The sequence below is a fragment of the Epinephelus lanceolatus genome, chromosome 2, assembly GCF_041903045.1.
Source record: "Epinephelus lanceolatus isolate andai-2023 chromosome 2, ASM4190304v1, whole genome shotgun sequence".
Classification (NCBI taxonomy): Eukaryota; Metazoa; Chordata; class Actinopteri; order Perciformes; family Serranidae; genus Epinephelus; species Epinephelus lanceolatus.
Window position 1 is genome coordinate 7,481,106 of NC_135735.1, and position 21,758 is coordinate 7,502,863.

General features: G+C 40.4%; 1 protein-coding gene across 1 annotated transcript; it reads left to right on the plus strand.

Annotated features, from left to right (window-relative positions):
• Positions 1–619: 619 nt before the first annotated feature.
• On the plus strand, positions 620–21,465 carry pamr1a (peptidase domain containing associated with muscle regeneration 1a). The gene is made up of 11 exons (XM_033619690.2): positions 620–1,160; positions 4,939–5,100; positions 5,280–5,405; positions 8,505–8,619; positions 9,751–9,972; positions 13,420–13,628; positions 13,753–13,947; positions 14,231–14,297; positions 15,786–16,036; positions 19,537–19,874; positions 20,564–21,465. The coding sequence occupies exons 1-11, from the start codon at positions 1,055–1,057 to the stop codon at positions 21,134–21,136; spliced, it is 2,364 nt and encodes a 787-aa protein (XP_033475581.2). The 5' UTR covers positions 620–1,054; the 3' UTR covers positions 21,137–21,465.
• Positions 21,466–21,758: the final 293 nt, after the last annotated feature.

The window sequence follows — 21,758 nt, forward strand, 5'->3', positions numbered from 1 at the left end:
TAATGAAAAGATTGTTATGAATATTACATACAATTTCTTCCAATAGATGCCACTAAATCCTACACACTGGACCTTTAAAGTACCATAATAAGTAAGTTAAAAGTTCCAGTCTCTCAATCATCTCCCACAAATGCAGATTTTGAGAACCATATTTATCTTCTTTTTTTTTTTTAAAAAAAGGTAAAAGACAACAGTCTTTATGAAGCGCAAACAACAGCTGAAGTCATGTAATATTATCAGTCTTAATCTGACTGCGTACAACCTGCTGTAATGGAGAGGATGAGAGCAGATATGAAAACATGGAAACTCCTAGGTAAAGGCTTAGGTAATGGAAAGTAACCTTGGGCATGAAATGGGCTGTGACGGTCCTGTCAGCCTCATTGCTTCTGGCAAATCTATGGAGCCTGACATCATAAGCATTTCACATCGAGGGCATCTGTTATCTGTCTGCCTAGAAGTTGTGAAATTGTCGTGACTGGTGTGACAGCTGGTGTATGATGAAGCATCAGTAAACACACTGGCTTGATGCACCTGCAGATATGTATTCTTTCACATGACACAAGGAAAAAAGAATGTTTTTGAATATCTAAGTTGCTGCTACGGAGAGATTCACTTTTGTTCTCTGCTCAGTAAACTGACAGATGGATTTTTTTTTTCCTCTCTGGACTTCCTTCATCACTCTTCACTGTTTTCCTCATTAGCATGTCTTTATTCCCCTCAAATGCACTTTCCACTTCCTTTGCCAACTAGTATTTTCCCCCTGTGACTATGCAGCGCACAGCACTCATTCTGGACTCACACGAGCAGAGAAATAGGAACTAGTTGCAGACCTTGCACTGATTTGAACTGAACCATTTTAAAACAAAAACAAGCTTTCACGAGTGAATCATGGAAAGGAATGGGTTAAGGATCTGTCATTGTGCTGAGATGGGAGAATTCATCATCCAAAGCTACGTCATATTTTGAGCAGACAGGAAGATCTGTAGATAACGCTGCTGCAACTATTTTCTGGGGACGTCTTTAGAAGTTTATTGCAGTGAGCTTGGCAGCCAACATGCTGACTTTCCTCACAAGGAAAGTGCCCGTGTCACCTCTTCTGGACCCCAGAATATACTACCTCCTCTTAAATCTCTGCTTTTGTGTAACAGCTTGGCCACATGGTGAGTTTAAGACATTTCTTGAAGTTGTTTTTTTATTAATGCTGTTCTTACTGTGCACAACCTCAGAGAATCTTAACATCATATGGTCTTTTCTTTGTGAAAATGTTGCTAACTTTTAACAAGCAATAGGTCTGGTGACTTAATTGCTGACTAACTGTGGAGTTATTTCATGAGTCACTTCTGCTGCTAAGGCTTCTCTCAGTTCGTGCTACAGACTCTATGTGCCTCCCTGAAATAACATGACTTTGATATTTTATTTGAACAACAGTTTGGAGATGTAATTATAAGGCTTTTTCTGTCATTGTACTTTTTCTGTAATACTGAAAGCATTAAAGATTCATGATTACTATATTTGTCCCTAGGGAAATTTGTCTTGGACATAAAGCCTGCCTTATAAAAATACAGAATCAGACATGAATTGCATAGCATAGACAAGTGCAGACATAAAGTGCGATCAAATAAATGGAACACTGCCCCTCATTTTACACAATCCTTATGTCCCGAGTTCAGGAGATTCACTGATAGTGTGATGAAAGGACTTTTATACTTATGCAAGTTATTCAGGAGCTCTATGGTGTCCATAAATGCTGTTCCCATACTGAAACTAACAGGAGTATAAATATAAAAAACAATGACTGGCCAGCTCACTCAGTGTAAAAGCCCATGGTATAGATAGGCAGTCCAGAAATCCACCCAGGCACTCTGGTTGTAGTTTAATACATGTAAAAATACCTTGATGAAGACTCTCTAGTCGAAACGTGTTGGTTTATACAACTGACTACATAGTGTCTTAACCCAGTGCAGCACCAGTTTATTATTATTATTATTATTATTAGATTATTAAATCCAGAGGCTAGAAATTATACTTGAATTCAAACCCCCACAAGTCATGCTCAAGGATAGATGCTTTTCTGGGTTACTCAGGAAGTATGCTTGGAGCTTTAGAGTGACCACTGCCCCATAACATTGGCCTTCTCTTCATCCATTAAACTCTCTCTGTGGAAAGTGAATATTTTTCTGCTCTTAGATAAAAATTTGATTGGAAGAATTCATATTAAAACATTTTTATGCAAATTGTGAATTGGTTAAGTCATTTGCAAAAATCTGGGAAGCATACAAAGCTTATTAGCTTATCAGAAAAAAGAGCCAAATATTAAATGATTACACAAGAAACATACTGTATTGGAAGCAGCTCACAACACAAACCCAAAGAAGGACCCATTATACACTGATATGCTGTAAAACAAGCTAGAAATAAAAAGAGAGAATTTATTTGTATCGTTTAAAGTCAAAATACTTTGAAAATGGAAACAAGGCTGGAAAGCTGTCAGCCCAAAAGGCGAGGACTTTCTCATCTTATCCCTGAAATCAGATCAGAAAGTGATGAAATTTAAGATCCCTTCAAGACATCAATAAAAGTTTCAAGGAACAGAACACTGTATTATTCAGAAGTTCACCCATCACCTGATGATTTGGAAATGTTTTTCAGTGAAATAATTTTGCCAATACTTTATCCCCTGAAAACAGAGAAAATCTTGAAAGACCAATTTCTCAAGCTGAGATTTTAGCTGCCTTCACCAACATGGCCACTGGCAAAGTCCCCAGCAATGATGGGCTCAGTAGTTGAGTCCATACCTTACCCAACATATTTTTCTCTTATCATGGTCCTGCTTTAATCCTAAAAAGGATCACTTACACTACAGAGGATATCACCCTATCTTAATAAATTCAGAGAGAAAAATATAGGCAAAAATCTTTGCCACCTAAACTCATTCACACTGACCAAACCAGTTGAATTCCACAGCTGAACCAACTCTTGCAGTGCATTTGGATGCTGAAGAGGCATTCGACTGCATTGAATGGTCATACCTTTTCAAAACGTTGAACAAATTTGGATTTGGTCCAAATGTATGGATACACTCAACACCTACTGTAAAGCCAAAGTAATCACAAATAATATAGTCTCTGAACCATTCAAACCAAGATGAGGGACACCTTGAGATTGCCCTTTGAGTCCTATACTCTTTTTTTGTTACTAAAATCACATTGATCAGAGAAAACCATAGCATCAAAAGAAATGTAGCCCCAGTGACAAAGATGAAAATACATCTCTTTGCAGACGATATCTTATTAACATTATCAGATTCTCTGACGTGCCTTAGATATATTTCTGAGACTGTGAAGGCCATTTTAGGATACAAGATTGTTTTGGATAAGTCAGAGGCTTTACCTTGAAATGCTCACTGCCTTACACAATATATTGCTGATTTGTCCTTTAAATGGTTACCTGATTGAGTGTGTTCTCTTGGTGTGACTCTAAAGTCCTATATAGATGATATTGCCCCTTTTAGTTTGAAAAAAAGTAATCAATAATGCCAAATATGATACTGACAGATAAAATCTCTCCCTCTAACTATTTGGGGTAAAATATATTTTTTAAATTTTATTTAACCTTTATTTAACCAGAAAATCCCATTGGGATTGAAAGAAAGCTGGCCAAGGTAGCAGCCAATCAAAACACATACAAGATGCAACAAATACAACATATAATACAAAATTCCACAATAAAACAATAACTATTCAAACATAGTGGCCTCTCAAGAAAAACAAGCACATGTCTCTGTTACCACATTCTTTATGATGCCCATCGATGGATATAAGTGTTTCTAATTTTAGATCTTTTTGAAGATTGCTCCATGTCCAAGGTGCAGGGTAGGAAAATGCAGTTTTCCCCAGATCTATTAAAACCTGGGGTAGTACTTTTGAAAAAGATGAATGTCCTACAGTACTGAGAATCTATTCTCTTATGGCAGCTACTCCCCTTCCCTTGGATATAAGTTGTGTTTGTTTAAGAGGTTGTGAAAAAGTTCCCTCTATGCCATCCATGTGCAGATTCCCAACAGCAATCACCGTGATCAGGCTTGACCAGGCCACCTGTGCCTAGTTAGACACAGGGTGGAACCAGTTAGTTAGCTTATCTTTAATTGAATCCATAAAATGTCAAATACAATAGGATTTCATTAAGCAGGTTTACACGCTTGTTCTTGCAGTGTGTAATAATCTAGATATGTATTGTACTTGTGATTTTTTTTTTTCGCTCTTTTCACCAGTGTTACTGTGGTCACTGGCAATCTGGTCTGAAGAGGAAGTGGAGGACTTAGTCTCTTCCTCTTTCTGTGTGATTAGACACTAGGGGGAGGGTATATGAATGATTGCTCACCTTGAAATATTTCTTGCATTTACATGTTTGTTATTTTCCTGTAAGGATTTGATCTCAGTCTAGTTTCCTTCTCTGGTTTACCTTACCTCCATAGAGTGGTTTAACCCAACTAGGTAACCCTCATATGGTGGGTTCGTCCAATAAGGGTGGGGCCAGGAATGGTTATAGCTTCAGACATGTTAGAGGAAAAGGTCTCATTTCAAGGGCTATGTTCCCCTTTGTAAGAACACAGACCACAGTTTGATTCAGTTTTCTTGCTCAATTTGTAAAAACATTCGAGGACCTGATCACTTTTAAGGTCAATACCTCTCACAGTGTTCCATTAGGGAGCAACTACAGGTTCATGTTGAACCACAGGCTGCTAAAAAACATGAAGACTGGTTCAGAAACAACAGTCCAACTTGAGCTTGAAAGCATCATCAGTCACAAAACCAAGACAGATTTAACAGCTCAACAGTTTGTCCAGTCCTTAGTGTCATGAAACATAAGTATCAGCATTCAAAGTGCTTATTAAGTTTGATGCCTCTGTCTTTTGTTTTGCTTCCACACCTCTGACAGGTGACAACTGCCCGAGCTCTGAGTGGAGCGTCATGTGTCGTCCATGTTGTGAGTACCACCTGATCCAGTGTCGGTGTCCCTCAAAAGGGTCGAAGATCGGCTACACTGTTCCCTGCTGCCGCAATGCTCTGAATCAGTGTGACCCCTGTATCTTTCACCCAGGTACACTCGCATTGTTGCTTTTAAAATCTATGACCTGGTCACTGGTTAGTATGCTGAATCACTAGGTGTTGTATTAGTCAGTGACTAAATGTTGCAAATTGACACTGACTTCTAAATGTTTCGGATGATTATTTTTGTGTTACCTTCAACTTCTTTCTGTTTCTTTTTGTCCTTGCCAGGTTGCAGTTTGTTTGAGAACTGTAAAACCTGTCACAACGGAACATGGAAAGCCAATGACAACTTCTTTGTCAATGGAAAGTATTGTACTGAGTGTCGCCAAGGCTGGAGTGGAGGGGACTGTAAAAGTAAGTTATATTGCTGTAAAGAAGAATTGCTGTAAGGCCTTAACTTACCAAAGAATTATTCTTGCTGACGTGAGAAAGTAGATCACACAGTGCATATTTTTAAGAAAAATTCAATTATACAAGTATGAAGAGGCCGGATTAGTTCTCATAAAGCATACAACTCTTCAGCTGAAGGCTTGATTTTTTTTTTTTTTTTTGGCTACTCTACCCACCTCTGTCAATAAGACACAAAATTACCATAAAGGGACACAAAGTTTCCCAAATAAGACACACAATTACTTAAAAGAGACACAACATCACCTTATAGGGGTACAAAACGACTACAAAGACACACAAAACAATAAAAAAAGACACAAAATTACTTCAAAGATTCACAAAGTTCCTTCAACAAGACACAAAATTACATTAAAGGGACATAAATCAACTACAAAGACACACAAAACAATAAAAAATTACACAAAATTACCTCAAGAGACACAAAGCTCCTTCAATAAGACACAAAATTACCATAAAGGGACACAAAACCACTACAGAGACACACAAAACAATCAAAAAAGACACAAATTTACCTCAAAGAGACACAAAGTTTCCCAAATAAGACACACAATTACTTAAAAGAGACACAACATTACCTTATAGGGACACAACACGACTACAAAGACACACAAAACAATTTAAAAAAAGACACAAAATTACATTAAAGGGACACAAATCAACTACAAAGACACACAAAACAATAAAATGAGTAAAAATGTTATCATAAAGGAGCACAAAACAACTACAAAGACACATAAAACAATCAAAAAAGACACAAAATTACCTGAAAGAGACACAAAGTTTCCCAAATAAGACACACAGTTACTTAAAAGAGACACAAAATTATCATAAACAGACACAAAACGACTACAAAGACACACAAAACAATAAAAAAAGACACAAAATTACTTCAGAGACACAAATTTCCTTCAACAAGACACAAAATTACATTAAAGGGACACAAATCAACTACAAAGCCACATAAAACAATAAAATGAGTAAAAAGATTATCATAAAGGTACATAAAAACGACTACAAAGACACACAAAACAAACAAAAGAGACACAAAATTACCTCAAAGACACACAAAGTTTCCCAAATAAGACACAAAATTACCTCACAGAGACACAAAACGACTACAAAGACACACAAAACAATAAAATAAGACACAAAATTACCCCAAAAAGACAGAAAACAATGAGGAGACACAACCAAATAAAGATGCATAACAACTATGAGAACTGATCAATTGAATTTTCCCTTTGGGGACTAATAAAGTTGTCTGAACTGAACTGAACTGAGAGATGCAATATACGTCTTTGTGTCTCGCTCTGTGTAGGAGAGGAGGTGGGGCCCTTTGCATATCTGTGTCCAGGGTGCTGTTGTCTTACAATCTGCCCATAGTGAGATTAAATATAGGAGTGAATAAAGTGTTATCTGGTTTGTCAACATATGAAATGAGTTCCTACGGTAAATGCAACCTCTGATAACTGAGTCATTCCACAGTGACTGACAGGACTCTTTGATACTGACAATGACTTGATGTTTTGACGAGCTATAAATCCTTGTTCATGTTTGCAGCATTTGTAAATATTATAAATTATAGGTTTATTGTAAACTGAGTTTATGTAAGAAAGGATTTGGGGCTGAGGTCTGCAGTTTGTCCATATTTGTAGTACACCAAATTGACACTTGGTGGCAACAACGCTGTTTTGTTTGCTTTCAGCCGAGCTACTACAGTCAGCTGCTGTAGTTGTAGTTTAGATTCAGTGAAATATTGAAATATTAATGAGAATTGAGAGCATCATTATCAGCACTGTGCTGCAGCTGCTGCCATTCCCACATAAGTTAAACTAAATGTGTTGTGGTAAAATCCCATAGGAACGTTGTGCTATTAATAGAGGAAAGCAAACACATCAACCAGCTTGCCACCCCTGCTATTCACTCTCATGATATTTTTCCATTCTTTATTTCTTCATGGCCCTGGGGAAACTGCCACTCGGATGCCTCTCTGTCACGTATCAGTTTAACAAACACAAAGAAAGGCATGGTGCCATTGTTCAACTTCTGTTGTCCTAATCATCCTGTTTGGAGTTTGTATAGGTCCAAGGATCATGGTTTTAATAATGTGAAGCGAAGGTGTGTGTACAAAAAGACTGGTGAATTCCTAACCTTTAACAATTAAATGCCAACTCAAACCCTAATCTCAGCCCACGCCCTGGGACGTTTTAGTATCGAGGACCAGCAGAAATCAATATGTAGAATTTCCAGTATCTTGTTTTTGTTTTTTTTTCATTACTCTGAAGAGCACTAATGCCAGCATGAATATGATTATAATAATGGTTATTGAAGTGGCTGGTTGCATGCTGTCATTTTTTGGGAAATTATCTGTCCACTTGCACAGCATGTCACATTCTGCAGAAACCCTGAATAAGTGAGGAAAAAATTAGGTGATTTATTTTCTAAATCTGATCAATTATTTTGAGGTCTGTGTTCATGAGTAAAGAACGGGATAATATTTCTGAGTTCCTTTATTTTTATTTATTTTTTGTTATTTTTTTTAATTTTATTTTCTATTTTTAATTTGGGAAAACCAGGATAATCTTTCTAAGTTCCTTTATAATTGTTATTATTTATTTATTATTATTTATTTCTTGTTTTTAGGCCACAGATAAAAAAAAAGTTTTGGCATGTTTATTTATTCATTTATTTATTTATTTTATAATTTGTGTTTGTTGTTGTTGTAATACTCATTTCAGGCACAACAGGCTAAAGTGCACCACTACCATATGTTCTTAATAAGACTAAAAACACTCAAGTTTTCTTCCTCCTGGTTAGTTTTAATTTCAACATGCACTCCAGACAAAAGGTACATCTACTGTTTGTTGGCATGATATGTAACATTACTGTAGAACAGCCTAAACAATGCCCTTGAGTGTTTGGTCGTCTCCTTCCATAGTCCTGCAGTAAACAATAAAAATATTCAGTGCACCTGTGATAAACACACATTTGATTTGATGTGAATTTACTCAGTGAAAGTAATTACAGTTCTCTTGTGGGTAGCATGTGGAGGTGTCATTCACCGGGCTCAGGGTCACATAGCCATGGAGAGCTACCCAATAAACGCCAGATGTGAATGGACGGTGCAAGTGGAGAGGGGCAGAAGCATCGAGCTGAGGTGGGTACCTCATTTAGAAGCTTTCATGTGCATAAAACACTGAACACTGATCTTAAACAGATAGTGCTCCACCTGTTACATGTGCACAGGTGTGTGATGATTAATCAGCGGTGGGTTTGTCCCACACCTGTGCACATGAAATGGGCAAGGCACTATCTATATAAGATCAGTGCTGTAAAAAATGGTTTTAAAAAACTCTTGACGAAGGTCCAGAGGGACTAAAACCTTAGTATGATCAATAAATTGGGAAGCTGAGCAAGAGGGAATCAGCTTCAACGCACCTGCATCTGCGACAGTTAGATGTGTTTAAACAAAACATGCGCACAGAACAAACATGGAAAAGTAATCAGTGTCTGAAACTAGAAAAAATATCAGATTATTACTTTATTTGTAGAAGCACCAGGAGTCATTTTGTTATTAAAGTGACTTCAGCTGACAAACAGTGAGGAAAGCAATCTAGGGATTTTACTGTCTGTGTTAGGATCAATGAAACAACTGGAGTGGAGAATGGTTTAGAGTGAGGATTTATTTTAGACTAAAGTCAGTGTAAGGTTTACAAAATATTTATAGAGATGCCACTTCTTTCACCTGGTGTTAGGTTTGAGTGCAATTAAAAAAACATCCACAGCACATAATTTGAGATGTACACACAGTGTACTGCAAAAGCACAGCTCACAACTTTAACCGGATTAGTGTGATGAGTATAACCTGTGACAGGTTTTGTTCAGTTCACTTAACTCAAAATCCTTTTCTTTGAAACAGGCCAAGCTCAAGGATTTGTTTGTTTATGTGTGCTGGATACTAGTTTTCCTAGTTCCCAGCGTTGTTAAATGGTTTGCACCCTTGAATCTCGCCTTTTCAAGAGTTTTGGTACATGTAGCCAAAATTGAACAGTCCCATCTCAGGGGAAAATTGCACACTGACAAAAAAAAAAGAAATAGAGGAGGCTCTTCAGATGCAAAAAGAGTGAGATTATTATAATTGAGTGGTTTAGCCATAGCACCATCAGCAGCACAAGCAGAGAGGATAGACAGCCCTGCACGAGTCCACATAATTGGACTTAGAAGACTGGTGTTGGTTTTTTTTTAATTAGCTTGAAAAATCATTTCAATTTAACTTCTCTTACTGCAGGTTTTCACTGCTCAGCCTGGAGCCTGATCATAACTGTCGTTATGACTACATCGAGGTGCGTGATGGCGACGATCTGAGCTCCCCTGTGATTGGCCGGTTTTGTGGGGATCTACTGCCTCCTCCAATAAAAAGCTCTGGGAACGTCTTACACATCCTGTTCACCTCAGATGGCTACAACAACTTTGATGGATTTGTTCTCACTTTTCAGGAACGTTCAGGCAGGTACATGTGTGACACAATAACAGAAACACCAGTGTAATGCAGTCTAGTAGAATTACTTCTTTTAAAAGCTCAAGGTATGTTTTTGCCAAAGCAGTTATTATTATTATCATCCACATGCTGAGCTGCATTAAGGCGGTCTCCTCTGTGGAATCCACATTAAAAAAGGTTATGCATGTATCAGCCTGATTTATTCCCATTCATGATATTACTGCAGGTATTTACTCCAGACACCTTCATCATGAAGACATGATACAGATGATACTCTGCACTCTCTCCATGCGTGCAGCATCTCTCTTAAATTGCATACACCTTATGTGCTCCAGGACCTTTCTCCTTCATCCCGCTGTGGTGTGTGCAGTCTCCTATACAGGGCAGCGATGTGAGACGGACAGTCAGAGACACAGATTAATCATACTCATACCTCTCCCTTTGCCCTCTTTGAAGCAAATTATGCATTTAACTTGCATGCCATTTATCCAGTCTTTACCCTCCAGGACATTAACTCCTGCTGGCTAACATGAACATATCATAGTGGTGCTGCTGCAGCGGGTGTTCAAGCCCCGCCTTTAGCCACAATTCTGTAAGATTACTTCCATAAGTCAAATGAAGTTATTTTAGCATTAGTTAATTCTCAGGGGGAAACGATTATTAAAACATCTACATGATAATATAAAAAACGGACTAAACTAAGGGGTGGTGGTTTTAGAGAGGCCGTAATGAAATGGATTCATTCACTTCCTCCTTCAGCTCTGATCCCAAACTGTTTCGTATGCTGTCCAGTCAAAAACCTGGGATTTGTTGGCCGCCCCTGGGCAGTGTCCTAGCGCCAATTTTCTTTTTTTCTATGTGCTTTAATGATTTAAAATCAGCCTGCTCATGTAAGCTCTTTCTTTATGCAGACAATACTGTAATATTAGTAGAAATGTCAGTCAAAATTTGTTTTCCATTGAGATTCAAAGTATTGAAAACTGGCTCTCATTTAGGGAAAATGAAGGCCATCCCATTTTGGAAACTGAGAAAGACAATCTCTGGGATTTTGGACATCAAAAACTCTGGGGCTGGGGTTTAGTATATCTTTGAAACTGCTGCCACCTTCTGCTACAGTAACTTCCTCACATTCTCACTCCCAACTTGTCAAGTACCGACACATGGTCAGGGGCCCTACATGTCAAAATATGCCATATGTTGGTGCTATATTATAGGCAATATTTTCTAGAACAGCAATGTACACATCTTGGCCATGGAGGATAGATGTATTGAAAGAGGCATGAAAGAAGCCATCTACGTCAAACTGAAATGACCATCGTTAAACAGAAGAGGTGGCCTACGACACCACTTATCAGCCACCTAGAACGCAGTCTTGAGATCCCTCCCCAGACAAAATGAAATGAAATGAAAATGAACTTCAGGCACTCATGCGTGGAGCAGGAACAGATGCATTTGAATTAAGTTAAAAGGCCTTTATTTCAAAACATGGCTGCTTACATTAAAACACTGACCAGTTTCGACTCTATGGTTTTTGTCAGGGTGTAAGGGTGTAAAGGCCCTGACACACCAAGCCGACGGTTGGCCGTTGACCAAAGTCGGGCTGTCGGTGAGCGTCTGTCGCCCTAGTTTTTGCGGTGTGTCCTGCACGGTCGGCACTTCAGCATCAGCGGCTTTTCAGCCGATTGAGCATGTTGAATCGGCAGCAGAGCTTGTCGGTGAGAGAGATCATTCTGATTGGCTGTTCAGGTTTTATTTCCTCACCCCTGTAGTGAGTTAATCTGCCTGTAGTGAAACCGGGGCTAACAGGTGCTTCCTCCTCAGGCTCTATTTCACTCAGCTGCCCAACAGATCCGCTGCTTCTTCCCACTTTAACCTGAATAACAAACCGGCGCTAGCTGGGAGCAGCTAGCGGAGCGTTAGCCGCAGCATGACCGGAGGAAAACACAGCCAGTTAGTCTCCGCTAGCCGCTCCCAGCTAGCCTCCAAACAGAGAGCCGGGGCTAGCTGGGAGCGGCTAGGGGAGCTGCGGTGCTCGGCTGCACAGATAGGAAACCCCTTGGCTGACAGGATGTCCCACTCTCTCACTCCGCTGTCTCTCACGCAGGCGCAGAACGTACGTGCTACTTGGCCGTCTGATGTAGTCCGTGTAGTGTGTTCAAATGCAACTGACACAGGGCGACGTGAGGCGACGTAGATGACACAACAGTTGGCTTTCGTCGCCGCTAGTTCTTTGAAGTCAGTTTGGTGTGTCCACACCTTAAGGGTTCACACCCACACAGGTGTGACTCCGCACCAGTCAGTTAGAATTGAAGAAGCCTCTTGGATAAGAGGTGAAACGTCTTCAAGAAACTCAACCAAGTCCAGTTGCCTACGATATACATAGCACTTAAGACACTCTGGTAATCCTCTGGCATCAGTTTTGGACACTTAAGGACAGTGTGTCAATTTAGCTTATTACACGCATTGTGTCTTTTTCCTTTTACAGAGGAAATGTACAGTTTCCGCTCATTAATATAGACTCTTTTCAAAATAAACTTAGAACATAGGTTAAATTTTTGCTTTTAGGTTTACTTCTTTAGGTTTAGGCAACAAAAGTGCATGCTTAAGAAAAAAAAAGACATCATGGTTTGGCTTAAAATATGTGCTGGGAGTTAAAACCACATCCTCCATATATTCAACCATCCAATCCTCACACTAGACAATAAATATGTTTAATGGGTAAAATAAATAGGTGTAATAGGTGAAACACACTTTGCTTGACAGAACTCAGCACAAAAACAGCATACACACAAAAAGGCACCAAACTGGAGAGCGGAAAGCTGCTGCACAAATGCGCGCCGCCATCTTGCTCACCATCATCTCTACTTACTAAAGAATTGCTAAGCAACACACAACAACACTTGGAAGTCCCGAGTCTGTTTGACCTATCCACCTCTCCACCTCACTCACCCTAAGCAGACTTTCTCACACTTTATACTATGGCATTGCTTGGAGCTTTAAAACATGACGCTGCCTGAATTATTTCATTCCATCAGTAAAGGGTGCCCTTGGTGCATCGGTATTTGATGCTGAGGGCCACTGACCAAGTATCTGTATGTGGGAGGGGACCAGGTTGTTCCTCACAACATATTAAAACAATAAATTAAAAAAAATACTCATTACCTCCCAACACACGTGAGCTTTTTAAAAATCCCAGAAATCCGTTCCTTGTCCCATTGCAATCTCTTCAGGGATTGCCATAATTATGCAGTAAGAGGCAAAAAAAATTTTTACATACCACAGCGGTGCTTTTAAACAGCAGCACAATATCTGCAACAACTGTAGAATGAGAGGATTTTCAAACTCTGTGATTACCTTCATACCTTTTACGTGAATTCAATGAGTGGTAAAATTTGAACAAATGGGATTCTTAATTGAGTTATGCATTGCAGCAGAGGTTTGTCTTTCATTTATCACCAGAACATCACCAGTTTCAGCCATCAAGGATCCAGTGTGCGCACCTCCAGAGAAACCAATGAATGGATATTTGCTGCCTATATATGGACCAAAGCAGGAGCTTGTGTCTGTAAACTACCGGTGCCATCCACCTTTCAAGCTGATTGGCTCCCAGCAGAGGATCTGTCTGCCTAACAGCACGTGGAGTGGCCCAGTTCCTTCATGTGTAAAAGGTACTTTTTCCACCTGCTAGCTTCATTAGTCGCCATTTCTGATGTTTGTAAGGTATAAAAGCCATATATTGCAGTCTTTTGTGGGAGTTTGTTCCTTTTCTCTCTCAAACACTTTCTCATACAGGACAAACAAGCAAAGTCCGGTGTCGCCCTCCACCCAAATTGCTCAATGGCTACCACAGACCGGCTCCTAACACAGCTGATGGTGCAGAGGTTATTGGGTTTTTCTGTAAAAATTCCTTCATCCTGAGTGGAAACCACCAGAGTACCTGCCTCTCTAATGGATCCTGGAGTAGCTGGCCACCCAAGTGTGTGAGAGGTAGCTGTTTTCAAAAACACATTAGGGTTGGGCACACACACACAAAGTAGTCGATTTTGCCACGTCATTTCTTTGTGAGGACGTTACAGAACGTTTCCAACATACAGTTGGTCTTACATTTTGTTTATCAGATTTTGATTTATCTGAAGAATTATTTCTACTCACTCTCAATAACTTAACTTTATGCGCACAATTATTTATCTCACAGAAAACAAATTGTTTCTGGAAGCTCAGAAAGTGATCCTTGTGAGCTAACAGTCATCTGCTTGATTTGCCCCTACAGCATGTCGAGAGCCCAAAGTGTCTGACCTTGTGCGACAAAATGTTGTGAAGCCATATGTGATATCCAGGTAAGATACTATTTCATCAGATTCATTTCATTTCATCCAATACTAATGATGATCAAGCCCGTTCTCATTCTGAACTCATCAAACACTGTTGCTTTGTCAGTGATGTCAGTGTATCATACTACTACAAACCATCCACCTCCACTAGGCAGGAGTGGAGGTGGATGGGGCCAACAAACCCCAGACTTTCACCTGGGAGGCCGCTGTTGCTTCCCGTATGAAAGTTGAGCCAAACCATAACCTTCACATGGTCCTGTGGTTGATTATTTCTTAAAATGGTGTCAGGAATCGTTTTTATCTTTGAATGTTTTGAAGACAAAGGATATGTGTGTTGATTTTAGACGTGTGCAGCCCTCATCTCTTGACTTCACAGTGATTGATGGTCAGGCAGTTGAAATTGGGCACTATTTTTGACAATAAGCTGACATTTGAGAAAAATACAGACTTGATTTTTAAGAAAAGTCAGCAGCGTCTTTTTTGTCTTAGGAAACTTGTTAAATTCCAGGTTGACTCTACCCTGATGACTATGTTTTATCGTTCTTTTCTGTCTGAGTCTGTGATCACATTTTCCTTTATCTGTTGGTTTCAATCCTTGAGGGTAAAAAAAGCGAAATCTCCTAAACAAAGTTGTTAGTGTTTGTAGTAAAATCACTGGGTCTGCACAGGAAACTTTACAGGACCTTTACAACAAACAGCTGATTAAGAAAGCAAACTCCATCTTGTCCGACTGCTCTCATCCTCTACACCAACAGTTTCAGTTTTTACCATCAGGTTCACTGCTCAGACTCCCACTTGCTAAAACAAACAGATACAAGCACTCCTTTGTTCCTTCTGCTGTCTCTCTTCTAAACGCCAGGAGGAAAAGGTAGCTTATTCATTAGTGTGGAACATCTTAATTCTTTTTATTTTTAACATGAGTATAAGTATTTATTAGGCTTGTCCACAATGTGTTTATTATGCTGTGTGTATTTGTGTATTTTTGTACTTTGTGTTGCTCCCACTGCTGCGAAACTAATTGCCCCACTGGGGACAAATAAAGCAATTGACTGATTGATTGATAACGTTTTTTTTTTCTGTTTTTTCTAACCATAACCTCATGCTTTTGTTGGACACTGAAATAAATTTATTATAGCACCAACAAAAGCCCGCAAATCCCCAAATTTCTTCTGATGAATTTTCATTGGGCACTGATACAAAATTAGGCACCCTTAAGTAAAGCTTGGAGGCTTATTATTGGCCCATGAAATAGGCCTAGTATTTTGACCAAAAACAAATTAGCACAAGGTCCAATTACAGGAAATTAGTTATGGAGTTTGCTCTCTCTGCTGATGAAGGCGGCAAGATGTGATTAGAAGCTCTAGGAAATTACCAGTAAGTGGACCTTGTGTTTAGACTTTTTCGTCAGAGTACCTTTAAGTGTGCATTGGTAATGTTTGAACCTAAACACTGTAGCTAAGGAGCAATTAAGAAATACGTTTTTCTTTTTCACAGAGAGAATCCAGAGCAAAGAATCACCCTCTCAGCCAGGTACAACATGCACGATTTGTTGTCAGCTGGTTTTATTCCACTAACATCAAAAAAAGGCGACACTGCCGACGTGGAGCTCCCTCACGGCTTTCACCAAGTCTACACGAGCATCGAGTACACGTGTGCATCCCCACTCTACCGCAACACAGGAAGCTCCCGACGCACTTGTCTGAAGTCTGGCAGGTGGAGTGGGCGCCATGTTACCTGCACACCAGGTAGAGCAAACTTTAGATATTGCTCTCTAACTTAAAGCAGCTGTGCGGAACTTTACGTTTTTGTTGATTATAGCGCCCCCTTTGGTCGAAGCGGTATGACACCCACAGTCTGGTGTCGTAAAATTCCAACTGCAGCCGGCATTCGGCTTCATTCGTAAAATCTCGACTGCAACCGGCAATTACCACATGCATTTGTTTTGGAGAGCGAGAGGAAAATCATAAATGTTCTGGTGTAGCTCTGAATTTCTTATAAACTGAGGACAACTGCCTGCTGTATATTTGTGTTCATGGTCACAGTCACAGATAATTTTGTGGCATTTGTTGTAACGTTACTAGACAAAAGCGGTTCACATCAGCTAACGTTACATTTAGCTTGCTTATAACTTCCATGTCGTCATATATTGAAGTGAAACAACGTCTAACAAGTTGCGGTATATTCTCTAAATAAAAACAAAACTTACATACCTGTCGATTAGGAAAAGGGCCAACTCGGGATCAGTTTTAAAACCTTTCAAATCTCTCAGCTCTCTCCACTTGGTGAATGCCCGACTGAGGTTTACACGTGTTTGGGCTCGAGCCCTATCACTGTCCCGTTTAGCCTTCTTCTGTTCTTCTGTTCTTTTTCTTTTAGATGGTGCTCCTTCTTTATCCGTCACGACATCGAAAGTACAACCAAGTCCTCATAGATACATCTGGTAAAACTGTTCAGAAATGCCCGTTGCGTACCGCTTACTCTAAGAACACTCTCTGTAAACACAGCTCTTCTTCTTCTCTCAATTTATTGGCAAATTACAAACAACTTCCAGGTGCATACCACCACCTACTGTACAAGAGACTACTCCCTACTACATGTCATTTAGCCTGTTCCTTAAATCCTACTCATAAACACGGCTCCTTCTTCTTCTGTGGTTTAATGGCTGCGGGCCGCTGCGGGCGTCCAGACTTAACTTCCGCCTCCAGGTGCCGTATTCTGGTTTGCTGACTTCGGCTGTGTCCGACCTGAGCCAGGCTATGCTAAATAGCCATATAGAGAAAGGCTTTTTTGTCGCTGTTGGGTTCAAATAAATATACGGATCTTCAAAGGGGGGTGATACAAACTAGGGACAGTTTTATAAATGGTAAAAAGTTCTGCACAGCTGCTTTAACTAATAGATTGTATTACTCTTGAATATAGAGGTTTATTCTTGACCTTGGAAATAGTTATTGCATTTGAAAGCTCATGTGACACCTAACTAGTAGGCATTGAGTAAGGATTATTTTGTCAAATTCTTGACTTTTGTACTACTTTTACACACATTTTCAAATAAAGACAATGACAATGACTTCTGTTTAGCAAAACCTACAGAGGCTCACTTTAAAGTGATGGTTTGACATTTTGGGAAACACACAAATTCTCTTTCTTGCAGAAAGTTAGTTGAAAAGATTGATACCACTCTCACATCTACATGGCGAATATAAAGCTACAACCAACAGCTGGCTAGTTTAGCTTAGCTTAGCTTAGCATAAAGACTGAAAACAAGGGAACTGCCCATTGGTCCGACAGCCCATTGTTCCGACCATATTAAACCCATTGTTCTGACCATATTAAACCCATTGTTCCGACCATATTACACCCATTGTTCCGAAGTCCGTTCCGAAATCATCATGATGCCCTGTGGTTAAGGTCTGGTTAGGTTTAGGTAGGGTGACCATATTTTGATTTCCAAAAAAGAGGACACTCGGCTGGCAACGACATAGCCTACTTAAATGATACTCGCAGTTTACTCAAAGATGCCTTATAATTTAAATATATTCAGATAGAAATTCAGATAGGCCCCTATAGATAGGGGACACATACACACACTAGAGTGTGGTGATCCAAGCCCGACGGTACCCGACGGGTCGGCCGGGTTTGGTCAGAAATGTAGCTATAAATTGTATTCGGGCTCAGGTCAGATTCGGTCAGCTTTCACTGAAAATGTAGTGTAAAAATAAATAAAATCCTATTGTCTGTCCTGTTTATTGTTTGGGCACTGTTATTTACGTGACAACACCTGAACATAACACACACAGACACACACTGGCTGTTTGTTTCTACCTCTCCCCTCGCTGGAAGTCTCGGACCTCCAGCCGCCCGCCTCCGCCTTGATTAAACGCTGAAAATAAAATAAAAGAGGGAGACAGGTTTTTCCTATTTTATCTTATTTTGTTTTATTTCTCCCTTTTCTCTCGCTAGAAGCGTCGGACCTCCCGCCTCCCGCTCCCGTCTCAAACACGGAGGTCTCCCTCTCCACAGCTGAGCACCCACGGCGCACGCCCGGCCTGTTAAATAGCCTATAACCACTGTGTGACACAAACTCAGTGCTTTGGTCATTAAATAATGTCGGGCTCGGTTCGGGTTCGGACAGAAATATGCTGCCCGTGCTGCACTCTAACACACACACACAAACACACGGAAAACCAGACGTTATCATCAGTTTATAAAAACCCCCCGGACGCCCCGGACGGGACGTGAAAAGTGGACATGTCCGGGCAAAAGAGGATGTTTGGTCAACCTAGGTTTAGGCACAAAAACCACTTGGTTAGGGTCAGGAAAAGATCATGGTGTGGGTTAAAATGAAAAAGAAAGTGGCAAACACATAAGCCGTGAGCCTGCTCTGCCTCAAGCCTTTCCCAGCTGACCCAGAGCCGGTCACAGCGCACCATCAAGGCAGAAATACGCCCGCCAGGAGCCGTTCAGCACCGCGGACCGTAAGACTAATGGGATGTCGGACCAATGGGTTGTCGGACCAATGACATGGACCCGAAAACAGAGGGAAACAGTTAGCTTTACTCTGCACAAATACCCTTTTTCCATTGTCACTCCTGGCCACGCCGAGTACTTTCTAGTATCTTCTAACTGAAACTCTGTGGTTTAGAGTTTAGATTCGTCCTGCGTCCTGTTTTTACTTTAGATATCTGCTTTATTTTACTGTTTAACGTTCACCATTTGGCGTATTAGAAGTTGCTGCTCAAAAACTCTACATTTCCGTATTTTGGTGTTTCACAATAAAAGTTTACACATAACAAAATAATGGGGGACTTTTATTGTGAAGAATCTATGGAGAATGAAAAGTGCTATTACTGAATTAGCGGAATTTTGTTAGCAGCTTTTCTTCAATAAAGGCAAGTCTAATGATATGGCAGGGAGGAAGAGTGAAAGCAGAAAAAGCCACAGTGAGATGATGGCTCTTTCTGCACCTCTGCAAACAGCTCACCTCCAACAGGTAAACTCCCTTTACCTGCCCTGCTGTGGAAAAACATTTGCAGCAAATATAACAAGCCCAAGCCAAGCCAGCACATGACTGTCAAAAAGAGGTATGAGTGTTTCTAAACTTTTTCCACGTAAAGGACAGAAGATATTACCTTGTCTTTATATGAAAGGTTTAAACCAATATTGTGCACACCTTTTACTGCCAGTTTGTCATGAAGTTGTATTTTTGATACAGCCTCTCTCCTCTGTGACTGTTCCCTTCAAACAGCTTGTGGTAAACTCAACACTTCCACTCCACACAACCTCACAGACGCACTATGGCCGTGGCATGCAGCTGTCTACATCCGCTCACCTCCTGATCACACTGACAGCACCCACAGGCCCCATGGGGTGACCCTGTCTATCCAGCAGGGGGCCTCAGAGGAGTCCACATTCTGGTACCTTGCCTGCAGCGGGGCTCTGCTCAGCCAGCGTAGCGTCCTGGTGGCAGCTCAGTGTGTGGTCGACAAGGACAAGCAGCAGACCCTTCACCCAGCACAAGTGAAGGTTGTCATAGGCGTACGGCAGCAGACACCCAAGGACCGGCTGAAAAGCCTGCACCTCAGGGTATAATGTGTTCTGCTAATCAGAAGACACAGTTTTGAGTGAAAATCCATCAAATGTTTGTTATTTTTTCCTTAATTAGATGAGCCAGATTAGACATAGGCTGAAATATTTCTTAGATTTTTAGGTTGCATATGAGTTTAGTTGTTCAAGAGAACTTCATTGACTGTATTTCAATGTGCAAGGTCCTAACTGCTTGTTGAATTATTCATGTCAATGGTGGTTGGTTATATAGATATTTTTCAGCCACATTTATCCCACTTATAACCTAGAAGCCCAAACTTCTTTTGAAGTTGCAATTACCAAAACCATGTTCATCATTCTTTTTGTTTTTAGATCATACAGTGCACAAAAGTTTCCCATGAATGCAAAATCAAACAGCAGATGTAGTGAGAAAGTATTAAGCAACGGATCTTCATTAAATAAATATAATCTTCTGGATAGGTTTTTGTTTGTAAATGGAACAGGAATATATCCTGTGGCAGTTAGATGTGCACTTAAAGCTTTGCCGGGATACAACTCTACTTGTTTTGGATTAGAATTCCTTGCACATCTTGATGCATATTATATAATCATGACAGATATTCCAAAACCAACAACACTTGGCACCTTTGCAGTGACATCAGGCCTTCTCAGGTGTTCCAATTTTCACTTTGGATTCATTTTCACTTGCTCTCTTTCTGCCCCGACAGGTTTTAGACATTTTAGTCCATGCAAGTTTTCACTCTGCACCGGACTCCAACGTGGCTGTGCTCAAGCTAAAAGACAAGGCCAAGGTCAGTGAGCATGTGCTGCCAGTGTGTCTACCCAAAGTGCAAGGTGGAGAGGTGACAGCGCAGGAGGCTTACACTGCAAGGTGGATTTTACCCAGCGATCACAGGCACCTGAGCCGCTACACTCCCTCGAGCCAGACGAGACTTGTTGAGTTGGCAGATGTAACTCAGTGCGAAAGAGAATTTGCTCAAGGAGGAACACATAACACAGAGATCAGTGACAACAAACTGTGTGTCATAACAAAGCCATCCAGTCCTCAAAGCCCTTGTCCCAGTGTTATTCCAGGTATCATAATTGTGCCAGCTGGGTTTTCAGCTACAAGTGGTGTCCTGCCGGGTCACGAGGAGACTCGGGGAGCCTCCAGCACGGGCTGGCAGCTTCTTGGTTTGGAGACTTTAAGCTTTACGGACGAGAACTGCCACCAGCAGACTCATAGAGTTCAGACACGGATAGCCAATTTTCGAGACTGGATAGAGAAAAACATGAAGTAGACTTCCTCAGCTAAAGTCTTACATTCATTTATTTCCAGTTTGGTAAATCTCACAGTTGGTAGAAACGGTGCAGAAGAAGAGGACGGTGAGAACACAGCATTTGTACCTGCTATCTGTGTCAATACCATGTAAGGCAAGAACTCTTTTCCTGGCACACTACTTGTATCTCTCATGTGTGCATGTTATTGTTCTGTATTTGGGCCACCTCCACTTCAAACAGCGCAACATCAGCTGGTTACACACCCACATGCTTATGATCTTTCAATGTTACCTGATGTTTGTGAGCTTTGTTTTTTCAGAATAATTTTTTTGAAGATAAAGACTGCTTCTCCAACAAGTACTATTTGAGTCTTTAATGCTCATTATCTCAGCACTGCACTTCGCCCAGTTAGAACATTACACAATTAAGTTAATGGCATTGTCACTGGCATGAGAAATCTATAAGTCTTCCTTAATTTACTGATTATCTTTAGACACTGTGTGCTTCTGATTCTTTCTGCTGTATTGTTTCCTTGAGCAAATCACTGGATCACTGCCAGCTCCAGGCCTCTGACCTCGGACTATCCCAAAGATAGACGTTTTCCAAGATGTGTTAAGTTATTATCTGCAAAATAGGGCAAAG

Coding starts and splice junctions, on each gene's coding strand:
- pamr1a (XM_033619690.2), top strand. CDS start 1,055: ATGCTGACTTTCCTCACAAGGAAAGTGCCCGTGTCACCTCTTCTGGAC. Junction 1,161..4,938: donor TGTAACAGCTTGGCCACATG/GTGAGTTTAAGA, acceptor CACCTCTGACAG/GTGACAACTGCCCGAGCTCT. Junction 8,620..9,750: donor GGCAGAAGCATCGAGCTGAG/GTGGGTACCTCA, acceptor CTCTTACTGCAG/GTTTTCACTGCTCAGCCTGG.